General features: G+C 43.1%; 2 protein-coding genes across 9 annotated transcripts in view; one reads left to right on the top strand and one right to left on the bottom strand.

The window, feature by feature from the left end:
• TRMT10B (tRNA methyltransferase 10B) overlaps nt 1-23128 on the bottom strand; it is a 38218-nt gene that overhangs the window by 5537 nt on the left and 9553 nt on the right. For 2 of the 5 annotated variants that reach the window (XM_073021784.1, XM_073021785.1), the window contains 6 exons: nt 22256-22380; nt 19557-19709; nt 17762-17840; nt 17031-17098; nt 10639-10762; nt 8898-9363 (listed from right to left, as the gene is read on the bottom strand). In XM_073021784.1, the coding sequence (XP_072877885.1) occupies nt 9257-9363; nt 10639-10762; nt 17031-17098; nt 17762-17840; nt 19557-19709; nt 22256-22380 (656 nt within the window). In that variant the 3' untranslated portion in view covers nt 8898-9256. Of the gene's footprint in view, nt 1-2619; nt 2911-4460; nt 4655-8897; nt 9364-10638; nt 10763-17030; nt 17099-17761; nt 17841-19556; nt 19710-22255; nt 22381-23128 lie in introns of those variants that run through there. The other 3 variants (XR_491883.3, XM_007968680.3, XM_007968681.3) reach the window with 3 other exon arrangements.
• EXOSC3 (exosome component 3) lies at nt 1737-22312 on the top strand. 4 transcript variants are annotated; one of them, XM_007968687.3, is made up of 5 exons: nt 1737-2104; nt 2787-2936; nt 4728-4879; nt 5988-6210; nt 22090-22312. In XM_007968687.3, the coding sequence occupies exons 1-4, from the start codon at nt 1781-1783 to the stop codon at nt 6187-6189; spliced, it is 828 nt and encodes a 275-aa protein (XP_007966878.1). In that variant the 5' UTR covers nt 1737-1780; the 3' UTR covers nt 6190-6210; nt 22090-22312. The 4 variants fall into 4 exon arrangements, with proteins under 4 accessions (XP_007966878.1, XP_037854166.1, XP_072877887.1 ...); XM_037998238.2 differs by lacking the exon at nt 22090-22312 and adding an exon at nt 6520-12869; XM_073021786.1 differs by lacking the exon at nt 22090-22312 and adding an exon at nt 5154-5346 and having other exon boundaries at nt 5988-6426.

Here is a 23128-nt window from a genome sequence, read left to right as displayed (position 1 = left end):
GCTGGGCATGGTTGCTCATGCCTGTAATCCCAGTACTTTGGGAGGCCAAAGTGGGCCGATCACTTGAGGTCAGGCGTTCAAGACCAGCCTGGCCAGCATGGTGAAGCGCTGTCTCTACTAAAAATACAAAAATTAGCCAGGTGTGGTGGTGCACTCCTGTAATCCTAGCTACTCGGGAGCCTGAGGTAGGAGAATCGCTTGAACCTGCGAGGCAGAGGTTGCAGTCAGCCGAGATGGTGCCACTGCAGTCCAGCCTGGGTGACAGAGCAAGACTCCGTCTAAAAATATATATATATAAAAAATATATATATATATTAAAATATATATTTATATATATTAAAATATATATATTTATATATTAAAATATATGTTATATATTTATATATGTTGTTATATATTTTATATATTTTTATATTATATATATATATTACATTGGAAGCAGGTGCCTCAAAGAGGTGAGCAGCAGAAAGGGAGGGCAGTTAAAGGCCATCAGTCAGTCATGGCCTCCCAGACCCTGGGAACTCTACCACTGCTGGAGAATCTGATCAAGCACTAATTGAAGGTTCTAGTTGACAGAGAAAACGGTGATTTCAAATAAGAACCTCAAAAGTCAGATGATTGGAAGCTCTATGGATTTGGAATTCAACTGCTTCTCAAGTGGGCAACTAAGTGTGCTCTAGGGAAATTTGAGTTACTTATATTCCAGGCCATGTAGGACTATCCCAAGCATGTGAAATATGTATATTTGCAGGGGGAAAAAGTCTAGGGAGAAACACACACCAAAGGAATACATTCGTTCATTCATCAGGCATTACCTATTTCATGCCACACCTTGGGCTCTAAAGAATCAGAACTACCACGTAGCAAGGGAGAAAAACGGGCAAGAATAAAACATCGTTTATTTCCTTATTTTTCTCTGTGTTTTCTAAATGTGACTAGATCTCTAACGACCAAGAAGGTTTTATTTATTTTGAAAAAAAATACTTTCCCTGTTAAAAGGTGAGCCACTCTTCTGAGGGCAGAGTCGGAAAGAAGGGTCCATAAGCCCACCTAGCGTCCGATTTCCTTTCTTTCTTTCTTTCTTTCTTTCGTTTGTTTGTTTGTTTGTTTGTTTGTTTAACAGGGTCTCACTCTGTCGTCCATGCTGGAGTGCAGTGGCGCCATCTCGGCTCACCGCAACCTCCGCCTCCTAGGTTCAAGTGATTCTCCTGCCTTCGGCCTCCCGAGTAGCTGGGATTACAGGTGCATGCCATCACGCCCGACTAATTTTTGTATTTTTAGTAGAGCCAGGGTTTCACCATGGTGGCCAGGCTGGTCTTGAACTCCTGACCTCAAATGATCCACCCGCCTCGGCCTCCCAAACTGCTGGGATTACAGGCGTGAGCCACTGTGCCCGGCCCCAGCGGCCAGTTTTCAAAGCCCCTCTGCTCAGCTTCCAGAGATCCCAGGAAACTCTAAGCGGGAGCATCTCGTATCCCCACGATGCGACTGGTCACAAAACACGCGACCCGAGACACTGAAAGTGGAGGCTTCTTGATGGATCAAGCTGCTTAGTTCTCATACCGACCCGCGGCCAGGCTGTAAGACAGGTGGTCGGCTACAGACACAATCACAGCCACCTTGGACAAGGACCCGTGAGCTGACAGCCATTAAGCTTCATAAACTGGTCCAAATCCAACGGGCCGCTACTGCCGGAAACGGAAAGTCCTCAAGGGCGGGTGTTGGAAGCAGAGCGGAAGCGGAAGGAGGGTACCGGAAACGGTGTTTGGTGGCGCCCGCGATGGCAGAACCTGTGTCTGTTGCGGCTGACTATCTCGCGGGCAGCCGGGCGCGCGCTGCACGCACAGTACTAGGTCAGGTGGTGCTCCCGGGTGAGGAGCTGCTCCTGCCGGAACAGGAGGACGCGGAAGGCCCTGGCGGTGCCGGGGAGCGACCGTTGAGCCTGAATGCTGGAGCGCGCTCGCGGGTGCGCGTTGTATGCGGCCCGGGCTTGCGGCGCTGTGGGGACCGCCTGCTGGTCACCAAGTGCGGCCGCCTCCGTCACAAGGAGCCCGGCAGTGGCAGCGGCGGCGGTGTTTACTGGGTGGACTCTCAGCAGAAGCGGGTGAGCTGGGACTCCGGAGGGGTGGTGCGGCCGTGAGAGTGATAGCCCTGGTTTGAGAAGACCTCTCAAAAGAAGAAGGGATGGGATCCTGAGGCCCTCTGTTGTTCAGGCAAACCTAGAGCCACCGTAGTCTTGTGCCCACTGCTGCATGTCCTTTGGAGGGACCGTGAACAATAGGAACATAGCCTGAGAAGGGCGACCAGGAGAGAAAAACGTTTGGAGACCGTGAGTCATGATTGTAGTCTTCAAAACTCCAAACGTCAGGGAGCAGCAGGCTTGCCCATTGAAGTCTCAGAGGGCAGGACCAGGCTCAATGAGTGGATGTCATAGGGAGTTAATTTCTCCTAGAACAGGTAAGAACTTTCATATAGAAAAAATTGTCTAACTATGGAATAGGCTTCCTTGGTTGTAAGGATTCCTTTGCCACTGAACTTATGCCACAAAGCTAGGAACTTACTGGTTGGGGTGCTGAAGAGATAATGGGGTTTGGACTCAATTAACAGACTACCAGAAGCTGCACACCTGACACTTTATGATGTGATTTTCTTTTACCGAAAGTGGCATATGATCAGATTTCTTTCTCTTTAAGGACAATAAAGTAACCACGAAGGACTTGCTGAAGGTATCTTCCAATGGTATCTTTTCATTTATGGCTGTTTTCTCATTCTATTTCCTTTTGTAGTATGTTCCAGTGAAAGGAGACCATGTGATTGGCATAGTGACAGCTAAATCTGGAGATATATTCAAAGTTGATGTTGGAGGGAGTGAGCCAGCTTCTTTGTCTTACTTGTCATTTGAAGGTGCAACTAAAAGAAACAGACCAAATGTGCAGGTAATTATGGGAGCCTTTGGTTTCAAAGTAAGAAACATCCATTCCCTAGAACACTCAGATATCCAGAAGGCTACCTGAATTGTCTCCAAAGTATGACCTAGATCTTTGAGCATGTATATAATTGCCCCAGGCTCCAAGAGTTTCTTCAGATGCTGCAGGATCAGAGCCACATAATTTTTTTTTTTTTTTAAACATTTACAATTTATTTTACATTGGCTACATTTGTTCTTGGGATGTTTCATTTCTACTGAGTTGAAAGGTTGTATCTGTCATCACCATTATTTGTTATGTCCATATCCTCGGGACAAGGATGTCTGTGTATGCTTAGAGGAGGGACAGGTGGTGCAAATTGACATTATCAGCTATCCATCCATCCTGGCTGTAGGTCCTAGGAGCTGATAGAGGAGTAATACTGTTACCTTGGGTTTTCAGGTTGGGCTTTTCAGGTAGCATAGTCACACGCTTCTTGTGTATCCAGCCCGAAATTTAGTGATTTCTTTGCCTCTTCTCGTTTACTTCTCATGCAAATTTATTTGCTTAATCTTATTTGATTCTGTCTCTGATTTTTGGCATGTCTATCCCTTTATCTCCACTTTGCAAGTTCAGGCTTTAGCTCTGTCTTGACTGGTCTCAGTCACTTAATCCTTAATCCTAAATTCATTAATCCTTGCCTCCACGCTTTTACCTCACCATCCAGGGTTTTGAGAGCTGACATCCTAACACAGTTACTTGCTCGAAAAGGAAAAACAAGATTCTCCAAAATCCACAGAATTCCTTGGCATTACACTCCAGGTGTCTTTCCTCATCCCTAATTATATCCTTCATACAGCCATACTCGAATCACACCAAACGCCATTAGACTCAATTTCCTGCCCTTATTCCTTTGCACATGCTGTTCCCTCTGTCTTGATTGCACTGTCCCTTCGCAGCCTGTGGAACACATTCTCATCCTTTGAGACCTAGGCTAAACACAACCACCTCTGTAAAGCCATCCCCAGTTGTGACTTTTCTCATATTTTTGCTCTAGCACTTACTGGATTTAGCCTCGACTGAGGTTTGTTTATATGTACCTCCCCACTGCCCTCCAAGACCAAATGCTTCTGAAAAGCAGAGAATGTTTTGTTCCTCTCTAGTTTACATAGTCACCAACAAACAGTGGGTACTTAATATGTTTTGAGTGAACAGAATTGAGTTCACTCTCCATTTCCTCAGTTTCATCCCTTTAAAGTTTAGCTCTATGAGGTTTTTAAGTAAATCTTGCAGGGAGAAGTGTCAGTGAATTATTGTTTTGTTTTGCTTTGAATAATTTGCATGCCGGAGTTCCTCTCTGTAAATCTGTAATTCTCTAGGGTAGTGCCACCTAACATAACTTTCTACAGTGATGCTGTTTTGTATCTGCACTGATTAGTATGGTAGCCACTAGCTGTTGAGCACTTGAAATGTGGCTAATGCAACTCAGGAAATTAATTTTAAATATCTAATTTTAATTAATTTAAATATAAGTTTAAACAATTGGCTACCTACCATATTGGACAGTGCAATCCTAGAGGTGTTCTCTGGCCTTGAGATGGCTCCTCGTCTGTGATTTCCTGGTTGGTGAAAGGGAATGATACATGTGTTCCTTTTTTTCCCCAAGACTCAACTTCAAAGTGACTGTGGGAATCCTGTAGTACAGTCAGTCCCTTAGCCACAGAACTGTAGGTGGCTGGTATTGATGCCTGTGAGAAAGAACCAATAGCAGCACCTGTAGTTTGCTGAGAGGAAATGAACTGGTTTTTAATATCATTGTAGGTTGGAGATCTCATCTATGGCCAATTTGTGGTTGCTAATAAAGACATGGAACCAGAGATGGTCTGTATTGACAGCTGTGGACGAGCCAATGGAATGGGTGTCATTGGACAGGATGGTCTGCTTTTTAAAGTGACTCTGGGCTTAATTAGAAAGTAAGTCCTGATGTCTGCTGCCTTGCCTGCCTTCTTTTATAATTATACATTCTTGGAAAGTTGGTTAATCTTCAGGATTCAGATTATTTGTAACATTTAAATTTCTCCTCAAAGTTAAAAATCAATATCCATTTTAACACATTTGGAAACTCATGAATTTAATCCTATCTTCTTGGAAACATATCAAATTCAGATGTGTTTGGCTGTGTAGTTTCTGGTGGGATAATACTTCATGCTTTAAGCTCTTACTCTGTATTAATGTCTTCCCTCCCAGGCCTGTTCGTTAGTTGACTCAGCCCAAATGTGAAAACTGGCCTTTCCCCTGTTCTGAGTCACTTGAATACAGATGCAGTCTGCAGTTGTACAGAATTATCAAATTTTTCTAATTATGGGGGTCACACGCAGCTTAGATCGTGATGTTCAAGGTTATGTAGCCATTCACAGAAGGCTTCTGACACTCGGTCCTGGTAAGTTTAATAGTTCCCACTGAGGCAGATTCTCTTTTTGGTGTTTAGAAATTTACCCACCCAAAGCTGTGCCATATTCAGGGGCTTTACTCCTAGAGCCCATGAAGTTCAGAGCTATCTTGTATGCCTCTCCTTGCTACGTATCCTAAAGATCTGGAGAATTAAGTTTGGACATCAGAGAAGCATGTTATTAACCAAGAAACATGTTATTAACCAGGCACCATCCTTATGGTTTGAAAGAGCCAATGTTCCTCTCCAAGTACTGAATTTAATGCAAGAGAATAATATGGTCAGGAAAGTAAGTTTAAAATGTCTTTTAGCACTGTAGGTGACAAAAAAAGTTATGATTCTCAGTCTAGAATTAAAGTGCTCTAACAATCTAGTGGAATGACTTTTACATTTTTTGTGAAGTTGGTAACCTAGGGAGTTTGACTTCTTCGTAAGGGATAGCCCACCTCTGTGATCTCTAATATACCTTTGAACATTGTAAAGTTTCTTGGAAGGAGGCAGCAAATGTTATCATGTGCCTTGTTCTTGTTGAACAACTACGGAGAACTCAGAAAAGGAATCACATTCTAAAGGAGACTCTGGACACACCTTCGCCACTTTATTAAATTTCATTTCCTTTTCTCTTCCCACAGGCTATTAGCTCCAGACTGTGAAATCATACAGGAAGTGGGAAAACTCTATCCACTGGAGATAGTATTTGGAATGAATGGAAGAATATGGGTTAAGGCAAAAACCATCCAGCAGACTTTAATTTTGGCAAACATTTTAGAAGCTTGTGAACACATGACGTCAGATCAAAGAAAACAGATCTTCTCCAGATTGGCAGAAAGTTGATATAGGTGGACTTTTTTACAGGTCAGTTGATGCAAAAACTATGGGTTTCCTGGGGAATACTTTTTTCAGGTGAACCTCTCCCCATTTAAATACTCAGAAGATAAGGTGTGAATGTATATTATCAGAGTCCTAAAGTATTTTTATAAGTAAGTTACTGGTTTTCACCCACGCTTTAGAGAGAAAATCATTGCAAAATCATATTTTCTGTTTCTGTACAATAAAGTTTACTAAACAGTATTATGGTTTATTTGGAGTTAACTCCCTTAGTATTGCTACAGCTTCCATAATTAACTGGAAGTCAGCAGTAAAATAATTTTCTGATTATAATAGTAAGCCAGGTTCACCAGAGGAAATGCAGACTACATGAAAAGTATAAAGCAGCAAAATGTCACCTGTAGTCCCATTATTCAGGGGGTGAGTATATAACAATGAAATATTGTGTGTTTTCCATTTACCAAGTACTGTGTTTTGCATGGATTAACTCCTTTATTCTTACTAACTGCAGAAGACACTTATCCTCATAATTGAAATGGAGGCAGAGAATTTAACTTGGCCTACATTCTCTGTATGTTCATCACATTGAAATTATAGCTTATATGCTACTTTGTAATATACTTTTGTCTACTTCAAACAGCATGATACATTTCACAACTTCCATTAAAAATTCATTAGTCACATATTTCATGTTATAGGATATTTTTGATGTAGTATATTTGATATATTTGGATATAGTTTATTATTATATAAATAATGAGGATTTCTGAATCCAAATCTGGCCAAGTCTTATTTTGCTAAAATCATTTCCTAGGAGCTAAGCTAAAACTCTTCTATGCTATTTAGTATATTAACCAAAACCTTTAAAGGTAAAAAGACTGCCGGGCAATCCACATCAGTGATTCTTGGTTTCTAGACCTCTTTGAGAATACGTGAGATATTATAGATCCCCTGAAGCCTATCCATAGAAAGTCATTTTTGGATGAAAGAGATTATAGAATTTATTGTTTATATGTTGATAAAGACCAAGGAGCTTTATGTGTTCCTAATGATGTTTTCTGAGGACTGGGTGGTTTTTTTACTTCAATAGATTTTAGGGCTACAAGTGGTTTTGGGTTACATGGATGAATTGTATAGTGGTGAAGTCTGAGGTGTACCAGTCACCTGAGTACTATATATTGTACCCAATATGTCATTTTTTATCCTTCCCCTTCCCCCTTCTGGGTGTCCAGTGTCTTTTTCCACTCTGTGTGCTTACCTGTAGCTTAGCTCCCACTTACAAGTGAGAACATTTGGTATTTCGTTTTCCATTCTTGAGTTACTTCACTAAGAATAGCTTCTAATACTATCCAAGTTGCTGCAAAAGACACTTGGTTCTTTTTTATAGCTGAGTAATATTCCATAGGATATATATACACACCACATTTTATCCATTCATTGGTTGATGGGTACTTAGGTTGGTCGCATATCTTTTATGATGAACTGTCTGGCCAGTGTTTAAATAATAGAAAGATACTGGTGTAATTTATTAGGTGATCACAGTCCTTAGGAATTAAATTGTGAAGGGGAGGGGACAGAGCAGAGAAGTAATCTTTTGGTTCTGGTTCTTTTGAGTTATTGAATACATTTCCTGAATTTGCTAGCTGCTTAACTAGCAAGTTAACTAACCCAAACTGTCAGAGTAACTGAAGCAAATATGTCCAACTGGGACATAAGGAACATGAGATTTGTGTATTAAGCAGGTTATCTAACATGCTCAAGTGTCAAAATGGAACACTTTCTAGCCATTTTCAAGACTGACTTTCATCAATACTGTGTTTGCTTTACAATTTAATCTGTTACAAAAACATATGAAGAATCTAGTTGGTACCAGGCTCAGAGAAGATAGAAAGATAGGTACACAGATCTGTCCTGTTAGGATCCTGCCATTAGGAAGAGAAGTCCTCCATGCACATACTCCACAGGGTAAGAGCCACAGGAGGGAACAAAATGCTATGGGGACTCAGTAGGGATAGGTCAGAACAGGCTGGATCCTGCAAAGCTTATTACAGAGCTGGGAGACGATAAGCATGATCAGACAAGGCTGGAGAAAGTCATCCAATTTTATGATGCCAGTTTAGTGAATATTAAACTCTTGATATAACCATTTAAACAATTTCAAGAGGTCTCTCACAAATAGATATACAACAGTTCAATTAGCACATCCAAAGCCATGTGGTTTTGAGGCTAATTCCTTGTTACATAAATTTTTTTTTTTCTTGAGACAGTCTTGCTCTGTCGCCCAGGCTGGAGTGCAGTGGCACGATCTCGGCTCACTGCAACTTCCACCTCGCAGGTTCAAGTGATTGTCCTGCCTCAGCCTCCCGAGTAGCTGAGACTACAGGCACGCGCCACTGCGCCTAGCTAATTTTTGCATTTTTAGTAGCGACAGGGTGGTTTCACCATATTGGCCAGGCTGGTCTGGAACTCCTGACCTTGTGATCTGCCCACCTCAGCCCCCCAAAGTGCTGGGATTACAGGCATGAGCCACTGCGCCCACCACATTAACTTTGTATTACTTATCTGGGCACTTCTTGTGAGCCAGGCACTATGGGAAATTAAAAAGCATTAAATGTGGTCCCGGACATTAGCTTACTGTGAAGCTCTGAGAAGATGTCATGCAAAGGCAATTATGTGCCACTGCCACCCTCTGCCCTGCTCTTTGGTCAAGGTAACTCCAGCACCTCACTCCTGCAGCTGCAATTTTTTTTTTTTTTTCTTTGAGATAGAGTCTTGCTCTGTCACTCTTGTCACCCAGGCTGGAATGCAGTGGCGAAATCTCGGCTCACTGCAACCTCCACCTCCCGAGTTCAAGTGATTCTCCCACCTCAGCCTCCCAAGTAGCTGGGACTACAGGTGCATGCCATCACACCTGGCTAATTTTTGTATTTCCAGTAGGGACAGGTTTCACCATGTTGGCCGTGCTGGTCTTGAACTCCTGACCTCAGGTGATCTGCCCACCTCGGTCTACCAAAGTGTTGGGATTAAGGCGTGAGCCACCACGCCTCGCCACGCACCTGCAATCTTAGGCCCATCATTCCACTGAGTTCCGAAGAATATAGCCTTTTCCTGAAGTAACTCCTTTCTTCAATGCTTCAGGCCAGTTGCAAGTCTCTAAGTAAGTCGACAGGATATCAAACACTGTTAGAGAGTAAACAGAAAACACAGTAACCACACAGAGGAAAAAAAGAATGAGTAAATGAAATGAAAAGGATGTTCTGTAATATTTCATTGAACCTATTCTGCACCATATGTGGTACTAAGGTCCTGCTGGGAGAGAGGCAAGGACACAAGCTCTGCTTACTCTCAAGGACTTCAACTTACTCTGAAAGATACAGGCCTGTAGGGAGTAACAGAAAGGAACACAGTAAAATGGGAACACAGAAGGGTCCTGCCATGGCCTGGGATGGGGAAGGAAGCCAAGATGTTCCTGAACTGAACCCTGAAGATCAAACAGGAATTCAATGGTCAGTGAGAAGTTAAAAGCAGGGCATTCTAGGTCAAGGGAACAATTTCTTTCTTTTCTTCATCTCCTTCGTCTCCTTCTCCTCCTCCTCGCCGTCCTCCTCCTCCTTACTCTCTCTCTCCCCACCCCCCCTTCCCTCTCTCTCTTTCTTTTTTTGAGGCAGAGTTGTGCTCTTGTTGCTCAGGCTGGAGTGCAATGGCATGATCTCAGCTCACCACAACCTCCGCCTCCCAGGTTCAAGCACTTCTCCTGCCTCAGCCTCCCAAGTAGCTGAGATTACAGGCATGTGCCATTACACCTGGCTAATTTTGTATTTTTAGTAGAGACGGGGTTTCTCCACGTTGGTCAGGCTGGTCTCGACCTCCCGACCTCAGGTGATCCGCCTGCCTCAGCCTCCCAAAGTGCTGGGGTTACAGGCATCAGCCACCGCACCCGGCTTTTTTTGTTTTTGTTTTTGAGACAGAGTATCACTCTGTCACCCAGGCTGGAGTGCAGTGGTGTGATCTCGGCTCACTATAACCTCCACCTCCCAGGTTCAAGCGGTTCTCATGCCTCAGCCTCCGGAGTAGCTGGGATTACAGGCGCGCGCCACCATGCCTGACTAATTTTTGTATTTTAGTAGAGATGGGATTTCACCATGTTGGCCAGGCTGGTTTCAAACTCCTAACCTCAGGTGATCCGCCCACCTCAGCCTCCCAAAGTGCTAGGATTAAAGGCGTGAGCCACTGCGCCTGGCCAAGGGGACAATTTCAACTGTCTTTAACATAGTTGGTGACAAGGAAGAAAACAAAGAATGCCTCTTGGTGGCCAGAATATGTGTCACGAAGTGCATGCAATAAAGTCCAAGCACATTAGTCACGGAGGAGACTGACTCAAAGGCCACTTAAACACAGTGCAAAGCAGCAGCACCAGAACTCACACACGCTGGATGGGGGCCGTGTAAGAAGTACCTTGATTGATGGCCAGGATCTCTGAATGATAGTTTTTCCCATTCTGGTTTCTGACCATGTATTCCTGGATTGGCAAGCGTGCAGTCTTGACAGAGTACTCCCAGGCCTTTTGAAATGTCACCTTCTGTAAATACAGTTAAATCTTTTTCTTATAAAAATTATCCATGAGTATATTCCCAATGTAATACAGCTTTAAAAATAAGTACGCTATTGTGGAATGGAAGAAACTGCAGATAATGAGTTAACTGTCTCAAGAGCTTATGTGACAATATCTTACTTTTGGGGGGTCACTTATCCACAGTCCTCCACTCACTACCACTTAGAACCAAGAGGGAAATAAGCAAAAGAGGCACATCTGCAGCTACAGTAGACATCAAAAGGCCCAAGAAGTCGAATCAATCAGAGCCCATTCTGAGCCCTAACTCAGTAAGACCCAATTCTGGATGTCTGGAACTTCCAGCTCATTGCCAAAAGGCAGCATCAAGAGAAAAGGTAGACTGGCCGGGCGCGGTGGCTCAAGCCTGTAATCCCAGCACTTTGGGAGGCCGAGGCGAGTGGATCACAAGGTCAGGAGATCAAGACCATCCTGGCTAACATGGTGAAACCCCGTCTCTACTAAAAAATACAAAAAACTAGCCGGGCGAGGTGGCGGGTGCCTGTAGTCCCAGCTACTCGGGAGGCTGAGGCAGGAGAATGGCGTGAACCCAGGGGGCGGAGCTTGCAGTGAGCAGAGATCCGGCCACTGCACTCCAGCCTGGGGGACAGAGCAAGACTCTGTCTCAAAAAAAAAAAAAAAGAGAAAAAGAGAAAAGGTAGACAAGATTCAAGATAGGTGCACCACTGCAACAAGTGGCATTAAGGTGTGAGAACAGACAGCCCAATTAAAAGAAAGGGGCCAGGTGCAGCGGCTCACACAACACTTTGAGGCCAAGGCCAGAGGACTGCTTGAGCCCAGGAGTTCAAGACGAGCCTAGGCAACATAGGGAGACCCTGTCTCTACAAAAAAAAAAAATTAACAGGGTGTGCTGGTGTGTGCCTGTAGTCCCAGCTACTCTGGAGGCTGAAGTTGGACAATCACTTGAGCCTAGGACATATGTCAAGGCTGCAATGAGCTGTGATTGCACCACTGCACTCCAGCCTGGGTGACAGAGGAGACCCTGTCTCAAAAATAAAAGGAAGGGCTCTGAAAACTGCAAAAAGGAGTCACAAGAAGTCCATCAACTTGAGGCCATTTAGTGGCGGAATACAGAAACTGATGTCCCTTTATAACATGTTCCTCAGTCATGAAGTCCCTCAGACTGAGTCTTGACTCAGTCAAATTACATTGCTGCCTTGTAAGAAGCACAGGAAAGATTTTCCACCTAAGATTTCAGGATTAAAGAGAAAGGTTCAGATTACTGGGATAATTAACATGCCGAGGCTTGGAAGGGGTCTCAATAGTGAACTGTCTTACTCTAACCACCCATCCATTGTCTGTCTATCCTCTATGACTTCTCCTCCAAGAGGCCATGTGGCCACTCAATGAACAGCTCTTGTGACAGGGAGTTCATGAATCCTGGGACAACCCACCCAACTTTGATAGTACCAGCTGATAAGAAATTCTTATTGATCTTGAGCCAAATTCTCTGTTTTCTCTGAGACTTCCACTCATTCATCCTAGGTCTATTCCCCCAAGGCCAGACTATGCAAGTAAGATGGCCATTCAGAAACCTGAAGGCAGTGATCATGCCCCTAGGAATCCTCTGGTCTCCAGGTTGTAGCCTCAGTTCTGTCAACTCTTCTTTGACTATGACTTAGTTTCAAGTCCCTTCATCATTCAGGGCAAGTTCTTCTGAACTTGTTCTAAGCTAGTCAATATCATTTTGTTTACAGTCCCATAACTGACTGGCCATGATGAGTGTGGTCTAACCAGGTGGAATAGAGTGAAGTGGACCTAATACCTTTTTGATGCTGACACCTGCCTCTCACTCACATGAAACAAAATTTTAAGAGAGAACTTCCAAAAATGTTTTAAGAGATGCAACTCTGATAAGACAAGGACTTAACTGAAAGGATAAAACTCCTTTGCATATATGAGCTATGATACATTTTATAAAAAGTCATTCCTTTATAATCACTTTGAACTAGAGTACATAATTCAAAATTAGTAGGATATTTGGGTGTTGCCCTAGAAGAGCTTACAATTTAGTTTATGTTCTTTGCACAATGATTCATAATAAAATGAATCTCCTTGAAGAAATGTTGTTCTTAGCTTATTTCTGTGAAGAAGTCAAACTCCAATAACAACCAAAAAGTTCTAAACATCTCACGAATCTTCCAGTTATTTTTCAGTTTACAGGTGGACAGATAACACAGCGTATTAAAACTGCACATCTATAAGTCATGCACTTCTCACTGACCCTCTGAACTTAACTGCTTCAAAAAAGGGACTGTTGGCCAGGCACCGTGGCTCGTGCCTGCAATCTCAGCACTTTGGGAGGTTGAGGCAGGTGGGTAACTTGAGTCCAGGAGTTCGACACCAGCATGGGCCATATGGTGAAACCCCAACTCAGCAAAAAAATTAGCTGGGCTTGGTAGCACCCACCTGTGGTCCCAGCTACTTGGGAAGCTGAGGTAGGATCAATTGAGCCTGGGAGGTTGAGGCTGGAGTGAGCTGTGATTGTGCCACTGCACTCCAGCCTAGGCAGCAGAGCAAGGCCCTGTCTCAAAAAAAGAAGGGGGGGCTGTCACCCTGCTGCAGGTAAGACTAATAAACTTTTAATTAATTATTATTTTTTAGAGACAGGGTCTCACTGTGTTGCATCACCCAGGCTGGAGTGCAGTGGTATGACCACAGTTCTCTGCAGCCTCTAACTCCTGGGTTCAAGTAGTCCTCCAGCCCTCCAAAACTTTTTTTTTTTTTTTGTGAGACAGAGTCTTGCTCTGTCACCAGGCTGGAATGCAGTGACGCAGTTTCGGCTCACTGCAACCTCCGCCTCCCCGGTTCAAGAGATTCTCCTGCCTCAGCCTCCCGAGTAGCTGGGATTACAGGCGCACACCACCATGCCTGGCTAATTTTTATATTTTTAGTAGAGACAGGGTTTCACCATGTTGGCCAGGATGGTCTCGATCTCTTGACCTTGTGATCTGCCCGACTTGGCCTCCCAAAGGGCTGGGATTACAGGCGTGAGCCACCATGCCCGGCCCAAACTTTTTACTTTGAAATATTTAAAACCTAAGAAAAGTTCAAAACAATAATACAATCAATATTCATTCCTGTAATCTAGACTCACCAGTTGTTAATATTTTGCATTTTTTCTCTCTGTATATAAATACGTATTTTGGGCTGGACAAGGTGGTTCATGCCTGCAATCCCAGTGTTTTGGGAGGCTGAGGCAGAAGGATTGCTTGCAGCCTGGAGTTCAAGACCAGCCTGAGCAACATCAAGAGACTTCGTCTCTAACAAAAATACAAAAAAAAAAAAAAAAAAAAAAAAAATAGCTGGCCATGGTAGCACACGCCTACAGTCCTAGGTACTCAGGAGGCTGAGACGGGAGGATTGCTTGAGACCAGAAGTTCGAGGTTGCAGTGAGCTATGATCGCACCACCTCACTCAGCCTGAATGACAGAGCAAGACCTTGTCTTAATAAAAAACAATTTGCCGAACCATTTGAAAGTAAGCTGCAGACATCACAATACTTCTTCGCTAAATACTTAAGCATGCATCTAAGAACAATGACATTCTCCTACCTTACCACAATACCATTTTCACTTCAAAGAAACTGTTTAATAAATCTGTAATTTCACTTAATACACAATCTATATTAAAATCTGCTCAACTCTCTCCAAACTGTCTTTTATAAAGCTTTCCTCTCAATACAGAATTCAAACAGGCTCACATGCTGCATTTGGCTATTACGGCTTTTTAACCGTTTTTTCTTTTCCTAATTGTTTTGTAGAGATAGGTTCTCACTATGTTGCCCAGGCTGGTCCCAAACTCCTGGCCTCAAATGATCCTCCTGCCTTGGCCTCCCTAACTGCTGGCAATACAGACATGAGCCTCTGTGCCTGGACGAACCTCTTTTAATCTAAAACAGCCTCCTGCCTCAGTTAAGTCCAGTCCAATTGTTTTGCAGAATGTCCCACATTCTGATTTGTCTGTTTCCTCATGATTAAATTCAGCTTAACCATTTTCTGGGCCAGGTGAAAGGGTTCACACCTATAATCCCAGCACTCTGGGAGGCTGAGATGGGAGATTGCTTAAGTCCAAGAGTTTGAGGCTGGACACAGTGAGACCCTGTCTCTACAAAAAAATTTAAAAACGAGGTTGGGCACAGTGGCTCACACCTGTATCCCAGCAATCTGGGAGGCTGAGGCAGGAGGACTGCTTGAGTCCAGGAGTTTGAGACCAGTCTGGGCAATGAAGTGAGACCCTGTCTCTACAAAACAGATTCAGAAACTAGGCCAGGTACAGTGACTCATGCCTGTAATCCCAGCACTGTGGGAGGCTGAGGTGAGTAGATTGCTTGAGTCCAGCAGTTCAAGACCAGCCTGGGAAACATGGCGAGACCCTGTCTCTACAAAAAATACAAAAATTAGCTGGGCATGGTGGCACATGCCTGTAGTCTCAGCTACCCAGGAGGCTGAGGCAGGTGGTTCGAATGAGCCCACGAGATTGAGGCTGCAGTGAGCCATGGTCACACCACTGCACTCCAGCCTGGGCAACAGAGTGAGACCATGTCTCAAAAAAATAAATTAATAACTAGCTAGGTGTGGTGGCATGGGCCTGTAGTCCTAGCTACTCAGGAGGCTGAGGTGGTGGGAGGATTGCCTGAGCCCAGGAGTTCGAGGTTGCAGTGAGCCATGATCACTCCACTGCACTCTAGCCTGGGCAACAGAGCAAGGCCCTGCTTCAAAAGGAAAAAAGAAAAAACATTTTCTGGCAAGAATACTTCACCTCAGGAGGCAGAGATTGTACCTCTATGGGTGATACTAAGTTTGATCAAGTTTGGATAAGATGGTGACCACCAGAATGCTTTATTGTAATGGTAAATCTTTGCCTTTGTTATCTGTAGGGTGATACTTTGAGACCATGTAAATAGCCAGTTCCTCCACAACCTTTCTTTCAATTGTCTGAGTCAATGATTATATTAGGAGTGACAAAATGATGATTTTCTAATTCTTTTTTTTTTTTTTTTTTTTTTTTTTTTGAGACGGAGTCTCGCTGTGTCGCCCAGGCTAGAGTGCAGTGGCCGATCTCAGCTCACTGCAAGCTCCGCCTCCCGGGTTCACGCCATTCTCCTGCCTCAGCCTCCCGAGTAGCTGGGACTATAGGCGCCCGCCACCTCGCCCGGCTAGTTTTTTGTATTTTTTAGTAGAGATGGGGTTTCACCGTGTTAGCCAGGATGGTCTTGATCTCCTGACCTCGTGATCCGCCCGTCTCGGCCTTCCAAAGTGCTGGGATTACAGGCGTAAGCCACCGCGCCCGGCCAATTTTCTAATTCTATTATGCATTTCTTATTAGCTGGCATTCTTCTGTAAGCAGCCCCTGCTCGTTCTTTAGATGATCACTATGGAGTCATGGAACACTAATGTTTTTAAAATAAATTTAATTAAATTAACCTGTCATCTGTGTTAAATATATGTACATCTCATACATACAGGAACAAATAGATAGCACATATCTACATATATGTAAAATATACCCACACATATTTTGTGATCATATAATGTCTCAAGAAGGATACACAAGAAAACTTGACATTGGTTGCCTCAGAGGAGGGGAATTGGAAGACAAAGGTAGGAAAAAGACTTATTTTTCACTCTACTCTTTTATATTTATATATTAATCTTTATTATTTAACTTATTATCTATGTAATATGTTAATTAGTAAATATAAACAAACTTATCTTGACAAATAGCTATATAAAAGAAACATATTTCAAAATTCCAGTGACACCCCAATTATTCCTCTAAAACTCCAACCAAAAAAAATGTGGATAATTCTAGAAGTTTGAAGTTTTGGGATAAGACTATTTCAGCAAAGAGGTCAACGTGAGAAGGAGCAAACTACTCTCTCAAAGAACAAACAGCCAGTAAGAATGTTGAGTCGATGCTTACTTGTCAAGATCAGAGTTATCCTTGCAGAACTGAAGACAGAAGCTCAACAATGGCTATTTATGTAATTACCAAACAGTGCCCAGTCCAGTTCCCAACTCTTGATTTTGCTGACATTGCTCATGAGGAGAGAGGGAACTTCACTGGCTAGAGGGTCAACCTCATGGGGATGGCTTTCTGCCTGTTCCCTCTGAGTTCTTAGATCCTCTAGATGAGATTATGACAGAGCACATGCCTCTAAAAGTAAGCACTGCTTTTTAAAACACAGATGTTGGGGCTGAAATGTAATACTTACCTTCTGAATGCTTTCATCCACAAGCCCACCGAGGATGTAAACTTTGTTTAGATCAACATCTTCAAGAGCTAATGAAAAAATGAAGGCCAATGAGATCAAATCTGTTTTATAATTTCTAAATCCAAAGAAAGCAAAATGAAAGAATTATTAACAATAAAAGTAGAAATTCAATAGAGAACAAAAAGAAATTTGCTCAATAAAACCAAAAGCTAATTTTCTAAAATGGCCAATAAGACAAACTGTTGGCATAGCTAATCATGAAAAAGGGAAGCAGACCCAAATCAACATTAGATTCAGAAAGGAAACAAAATTAAAACTACAGAAGAATGTGAAATAATTATATGAGAATACTGTGATCAACTCAATACCAATATATTTAAAAATTATGTGAAATGAATGATTTTCTAGGAAAAAATAGATCTAACATTGATCCAAGAAGGGCTAGTGGGACAGCTGACCAAGGATACTGGGAAAGACTGGCAGGCAGTACACAAGGCCCGGATGAGCATGGAAACCCGAAGTCTGTGCAGCTGTGAGCCACACAGTAAGACATATCAAAGCATCCAGCAAGGCACCTGCCCATAAGAGGAGCGCAGCTCATGTGCATTACTTTTTTTTGCGGGGGAAGGGGTATCCTTCTTGAGGGGCTTTAATAAATTCTGCCACAGGGAATAATGAAACACAGTGTTAGGAACAATGGGCTATACGAATCCATGCATTCAACTACATACCATGTTCTGAGTCAGGAGTCAGGTACACAAGGGTTTCCAGAGGAAATAAACTAAAGCAGTCTTCTTCTTTTATATCTAGCTGAAAATGCAAACAGTCCAATGTTAAAACAGCTCACGGCTGGGTGGGGTGGCTCACGCCCATAATCCCAACACTTTGGGAGGCTGAGGCAGGAGGATCACTTGAGATCAGAAGTTCAAGACCAGCCTGGGCAACATGGTGAAACCCAGTCTCTACTAAAAATACAAAACAATTAGCCAGGCATGGTGGCATGTGCCTGTAGTCCCAGTTATAATACTTAGGAGTCTGAGATGCGAGGATGGCTTGAGCCCAGGAGGCAGAGGTTGCAGAGAGCCAAGATCATGCCACTGCACTCTAGCCTATCTAAAAAAAAAAAAAGAAATGCTCAAAGTTCAACAACTAGCTACTGAGCTTCGAGTTTCTATCAGGCATAGCTCTAGGTTTATCAAGGAACTGCATGTGTGACAGACTGACAACTGCTTCTCAGAAAGTACTTAGTTAGGAGGGAAAGCAGACACAGACATTCAAACCTATTTGAAATGAGACAGCGATATGGGGTTCTGACAGAGGTACGGGGAGCATGTTCCAGGACTACCGATGAGGGAGTAACAACATCAGGATGACCTTCTGGGGAAGGAAATGCTGGGACTGGGTTTCTGAAAGGAGATTTAAAAAAAAAAAAAAAAACACAGGGTCTGGCTCTGTCACCCAGGCTGGAATGCCGTGGCACATTTAGACTCACTGCAATCTCTGCCTCTCAGGTTCAAGTGATCCTCCAGCCTCAGCCTCCTGAGTAGCTGGGACTACAGGCATGCACCACTGCACCCAGCTAATGTTTGTATTTTTAGTAGAGGTGGGGTTTTGCCATATTGCCTAGGCTAGTCTCGAACTCCTGAGCTCAAACAATCCACCTGCCTCAGCCTCCCAAAGTGCTAGGATTACAGGTGTGAGCCACCATGCCCGGCCTCAAAAGAGATAATACTGACATACACAAAAGGAGAAGAACTCAAAACTGAGGGAATCACCTAAGAAAGGCAAGAAGACAGGAAAGTAAGGGAACTATGTGGACCTGTAAAAGGAACTGTTTGGCTTCTGTAAAATAATCATTTAAAAAAGTACATAGAAGAAAACTGGAACTAGCTGCACTGCAAGAGAGACTGTGAAGACAGTAACAGCAAAACAGCTGGCTGTGCAGCCCTGTGCAATGCACCCTTCACATTCATCTTCCGTGGACCTTCCTGGGGAAGGCCACAACTGCTCAGTCTCAGCTACACAATGCAAACACACTGGGCCTTTTCAGTGACATTTCTGAGAAACTCATCTGGATTCTTGCATGTATATGTATCACTAAATGTATGAGATCCTAAAGAGAGGTGAAAAGTGCCTTAGTACTCCCTAAAACTTATCTTAAATTTGCATTACTTCTAAAAGGATTCCTTCTCTTCCCCAAAAACTCATGTTTCCCAATTCACCATTAATGAGAACAAGAAAGGAGTCATGGCATTTCCCAAAAATATTCCTGGAGTATACAGTCTAGCATAAAATATACAGGATACAAAATATAGTCCTAGACTCTGGTAATAGTACTTTGCCAATGCAGTAGGAGGATGAGAAAAAATTTTACATGTAAGACCTAATGAGAGGTTCTGAACTTTTTAGATTTCAATACTGAAAATATAACATTATATATATATGAAAAAGTAAATTAAAAAAAATACTATTACCCACAAAAACTTTTCAGATGACAATTCAAATAATATGCAAAAAGAGACTTACCAGGTAACTAGAAAATCCATCATTCATCCTCACACACTCTTCATAAAGGGGACTGTCTATTGTGAATCCAGTGAGGCAGATCCAAAATGGCCTGTCAGCTTTTTTGTTTGAACCATACAACCTTCGAATCTGTCCAGCCAGTCTACTTAATTCCTTCAAAGAAGTAAGAACAACTCAGGGCGAAAACATGGCAACTCACTCTAAATTAGCTATCAAGAAACGGCTACAATAAGTTCACTGAACGCTACTCCAGAAAACCCCATGAACTAGGAGTACATGTGTGCGTGTGTTATACCTTATGGTATCACACCTTACAGACAAAAGATAATGATACGAGTCCGGAAACAGTGAGGTAGTGGAAAACTGAGAATTTGCCCTCCTGCTGGCCCTGCTGTTAAATGTTTAATATATGAAATTCTTATTTTAACTTTTATCTAAAATCTTATGTAATACTATTTAAGTTATTAAAGAGGTTTGATTAATATACAGAAATGTTTATAGAACATCAGATAAATTTGGTACCTTCTTCCTAACTTCAGGAGATGCAATAGGGTTGGCAGTTTTAACTTTTTACCCTGAATCACAGACAATGCTCTTACATAAAAGCAGTTCCACAATTTAGCTTGATTTGTTGGATAGGAAAAAAAGACTCTGGGTTTGATTTAATCTGCTATCTTAATTAAACAGTATGGTTTTTTTTTTTTTTTTTTTTGAGACAGAGTCTGGCTCTGTTACCCAGGCTGGAGTGCAGTGGTGCAATCATAGCTCACTGCAGTCTCAAATTCCTGGGCTCAAGTGATCCTCCTACCTCAGCCTCCTGAGTAGCTGGGACTACAGGTACAGGCTACCATACCTGGTTAATTTTTAATTTTTTAGAGACAGGTTCTTGCTATATTGCCTAGGCTAATCTCGAACTCCTGGCCTCAAGTGATCCTCCTGCCTTAGCCTCCCAAGATGCTGGGATTATAGGCAGGAACTCCTGGCCTCAAGTGGTCCTCTTGCCTCAGCCTCCCAAGATGCTGGGATTATAGGCAGGAGCCACTGTGCCCAGCCTAATAGTAGGGAATTCTTGGTTAACATTTTTAGAGGGCTAGAGTTAGAAGTTTCAGGTAAGAACCTCAGATCTGCAGTTTTCCTAACTTATCTGAAAAATATGCAAACACTAGCACATACAATAGATGCCTGAAAAGAGAGTTTAAAATTTACATACTGTGATATAAGGCCTAAAATTAAGGCCCAATATTATGTGCTGCCTTGACATCTGTCAAAACTGGGAATACTTCAAATAGCCTAATAGTAAGCTCCCCTCCCAACTCTGCTCCCGTAGATAAGGTCTCCTAGCTTTAAAAAAAAATCCTTTTTATCAAGGGTCCAAGGCATAGTCTCTGTTTATCCCTAAGGAGTGAGTTTTAGTTCCCTGCCAGCCCATGGAATTCTCCAAACAAGCCAATCGCATCCTCCTATAGTAACCAGAGGGCACCTCACCCCCTAGATACCACAAAGCCCACCTCGCACAGTCCCTTGTTGTTCATTCTGTTCTTGATTACAATCCCCACTTGGCCCTGTATGGTATACAGTATCTTTCTCCCCTGGGCTGTAAGTATATGAGACTCAGGAACTGCTGTGAATCGCATCTGTCCAGTGTCAGGTGTCATGCATTCTGCCACTCTCAGAACTCTAGTGTGGGAATCCTTCCCTCATCAATGGGGTGAATGAGCATCAATTAAAACGCATACATTGAGGCTGGGCATGGTGGCTCATGCCTGTAATCCCAGCACTTTGTGAGGCAGAAGTGGGAAGATCACCTAAGGTCAGGAGTTTGAGACCACCCTGGCCAACATGGCAAAACCCCATCTCTACTAAAAATACAAAAAAGTTAGCCAGGCATGCCAGGCACGGTGGCTCACAAGGTCAGGAGATTGAGACTACCCTGGCTAACATGGTGAAACCCCATCTCTACCAAGAATACAAAAAATTAGCCGGGCATGGTGGTAGGCGCCTGTAGTCCCAGCTACTTGGGAGGCTGAGGCACAAGAATGGCGTGAACCCAGGAGGCGGAGCTTGCAGTGAGCCAACATCGCATCACTGCACTTCAGTCCAGGTCAGAGTGAGACTCCGTCTCAATAAAAAAGAAAAAAAAATTAGTCAGGTATGGTGGTGGGTGCCTATAATCCCAGCTGCTCAGAAGGCTGAGACAGAAGAATCGCTTGAACCCGGGAGGCAGAGGTTACAGTGAGCTGAGATTGTGCCATTGCACTCCAACCTGGGTGACAAGAACAAGACTTCATCTCAAAAAAACAAAAACAAAAAAAACACACACGTTGCAAAAAGTTCTTCCACCAGCTAATCTTCCCACAACGTGCTACCAAGCAAATACTCCTCTTCCCAAAGATTCAGTGTCTGGCAAACTGAACCTGAAAGGTTCCATCCAGACCGAGGACATCATGAACAAAGAGGCAAAGATGTTGGGCTTGAAACAAAAGACAAGATAAAAATCTGCAAACTAAACCAAACTACATATATTCTCTTCCAGATTCTTTACAACAGCCACCTTGGAACTGAGTGATCCAGTATAGGAAATCAAACACTTTCCTAGTTTACTAAGGAATCCCAGAAGCTGGAGTTGGCCATATTCTTCGTGAAAGCTGCACCCTTCTGGGCCTCCCTCATGCGAGCAGGAATTCCAGTGGATGTTCTACCTTCTTTGACATGTGGTGGGTCATACTCAAATCGATACACAGTCTTGGTCCTGAGTGTTTGGCTTCCAAAAGTTTCTCTTTGGTTAGAGCTCTCAGGAAACGTTTGCTGTGCTGGGGGCAGATACCTAAAGCAGAAAGATCAGAAAGAAATAAAAGTGGAAAACCAGAGGAATAATACTATATAAGAAACAAATCTCCCTAGCCAGGTGAGTTTTGTTTTTGTTTTTCATATAAAGAGAAACTTGATAGTGGTATAAGGTATTCATTCATTAGATTTACACATAGCAGAGCGGGGAGGAGTATGGGCTCTGGAGCACACAGCAGGGTTTAAATCCAAGTTCGGTTTGTTCACTGATTAGCTAAATTATCTTGGGCATAATTATGCTACTTAATTTCTCGAAGCCTCAGTCTCTTCACCTAGAAAATGGGAATGATAATAATAGCTCCTCTCCACTGAGTAATCCACGTAAAATTCTTAGAACTGAACCTAGCACAGAGTACTGAATAAATGATACTGTTGCTGGTATCATTCCATCCATTCTGAGCTTATAAACACATACGCTAATTAGACAGTTTATATTTGAAACGCAACCTTAAATTTTGCTTCTTTTTTTTTGAGACGCAGTCTCACTCTGTCGCCCAGGCTGGAGTGCAGTGGCTCAATCTCAGCTCACTGCAACCTCCACCTCCCGGGTTTGAGATTCTCTTGCCTCAGCCTCCCGAGAAGATGGGACTACAGGCGCCCACCACCACACCCGGCTAATTTTTTGTATTTTTAGGAGAGATGGGGTTTCACCATGTTAGCCAGGACGGTCGTGATCCACCCACCTTGGCCTCCCAAAGTGCTGGGATTACAGGCGTGAGCCACCGCGC

This window comes from Chlorocebus sabaeus, chromosome 12 (genome assembly GCF_047675955.1).
Source record: "Chlorocebus sabaeus isolate Y175 chromosome 12, mChlSab1.0.hap1, whole genome shotgun sequence".
NCBI classification, from domain to species: domain Eukaryota; kingdom Metazoa; phylum Chordata; class Mammalia; order Primates; family Cercopithecidae; genus Chlorocebus; species Chlorocebus sabaeus.
This window is presented reverse-complemented; position numbering and strand designations above follow the sequence as displayed.

Bases quoted from the DNA above. Each gene is read 5' to 3' on its own strand.
- EXOSC3 (XM_007968687.3), top strand. From the start codon at position 1,781: ATGGCAGAACCTGTGTCTGTTGCGGCTGACTATCTCGCGGGCAGCCGG. The intron at 2,937-4,727 runs GTAATTATGGGA...ATATCATTGTAG, and splicing joins GAAACAGACCAAATGTGCAG to GTTGGAGATCTCATCTATGG. The intron at 4,880-5,987 runs GTAAGTCCTGAT...CTCTTCCCACAG, and splicing joins ACTCTGGGCTTAATTAGAAA to GCTATTAGCTCCAGACTGTG.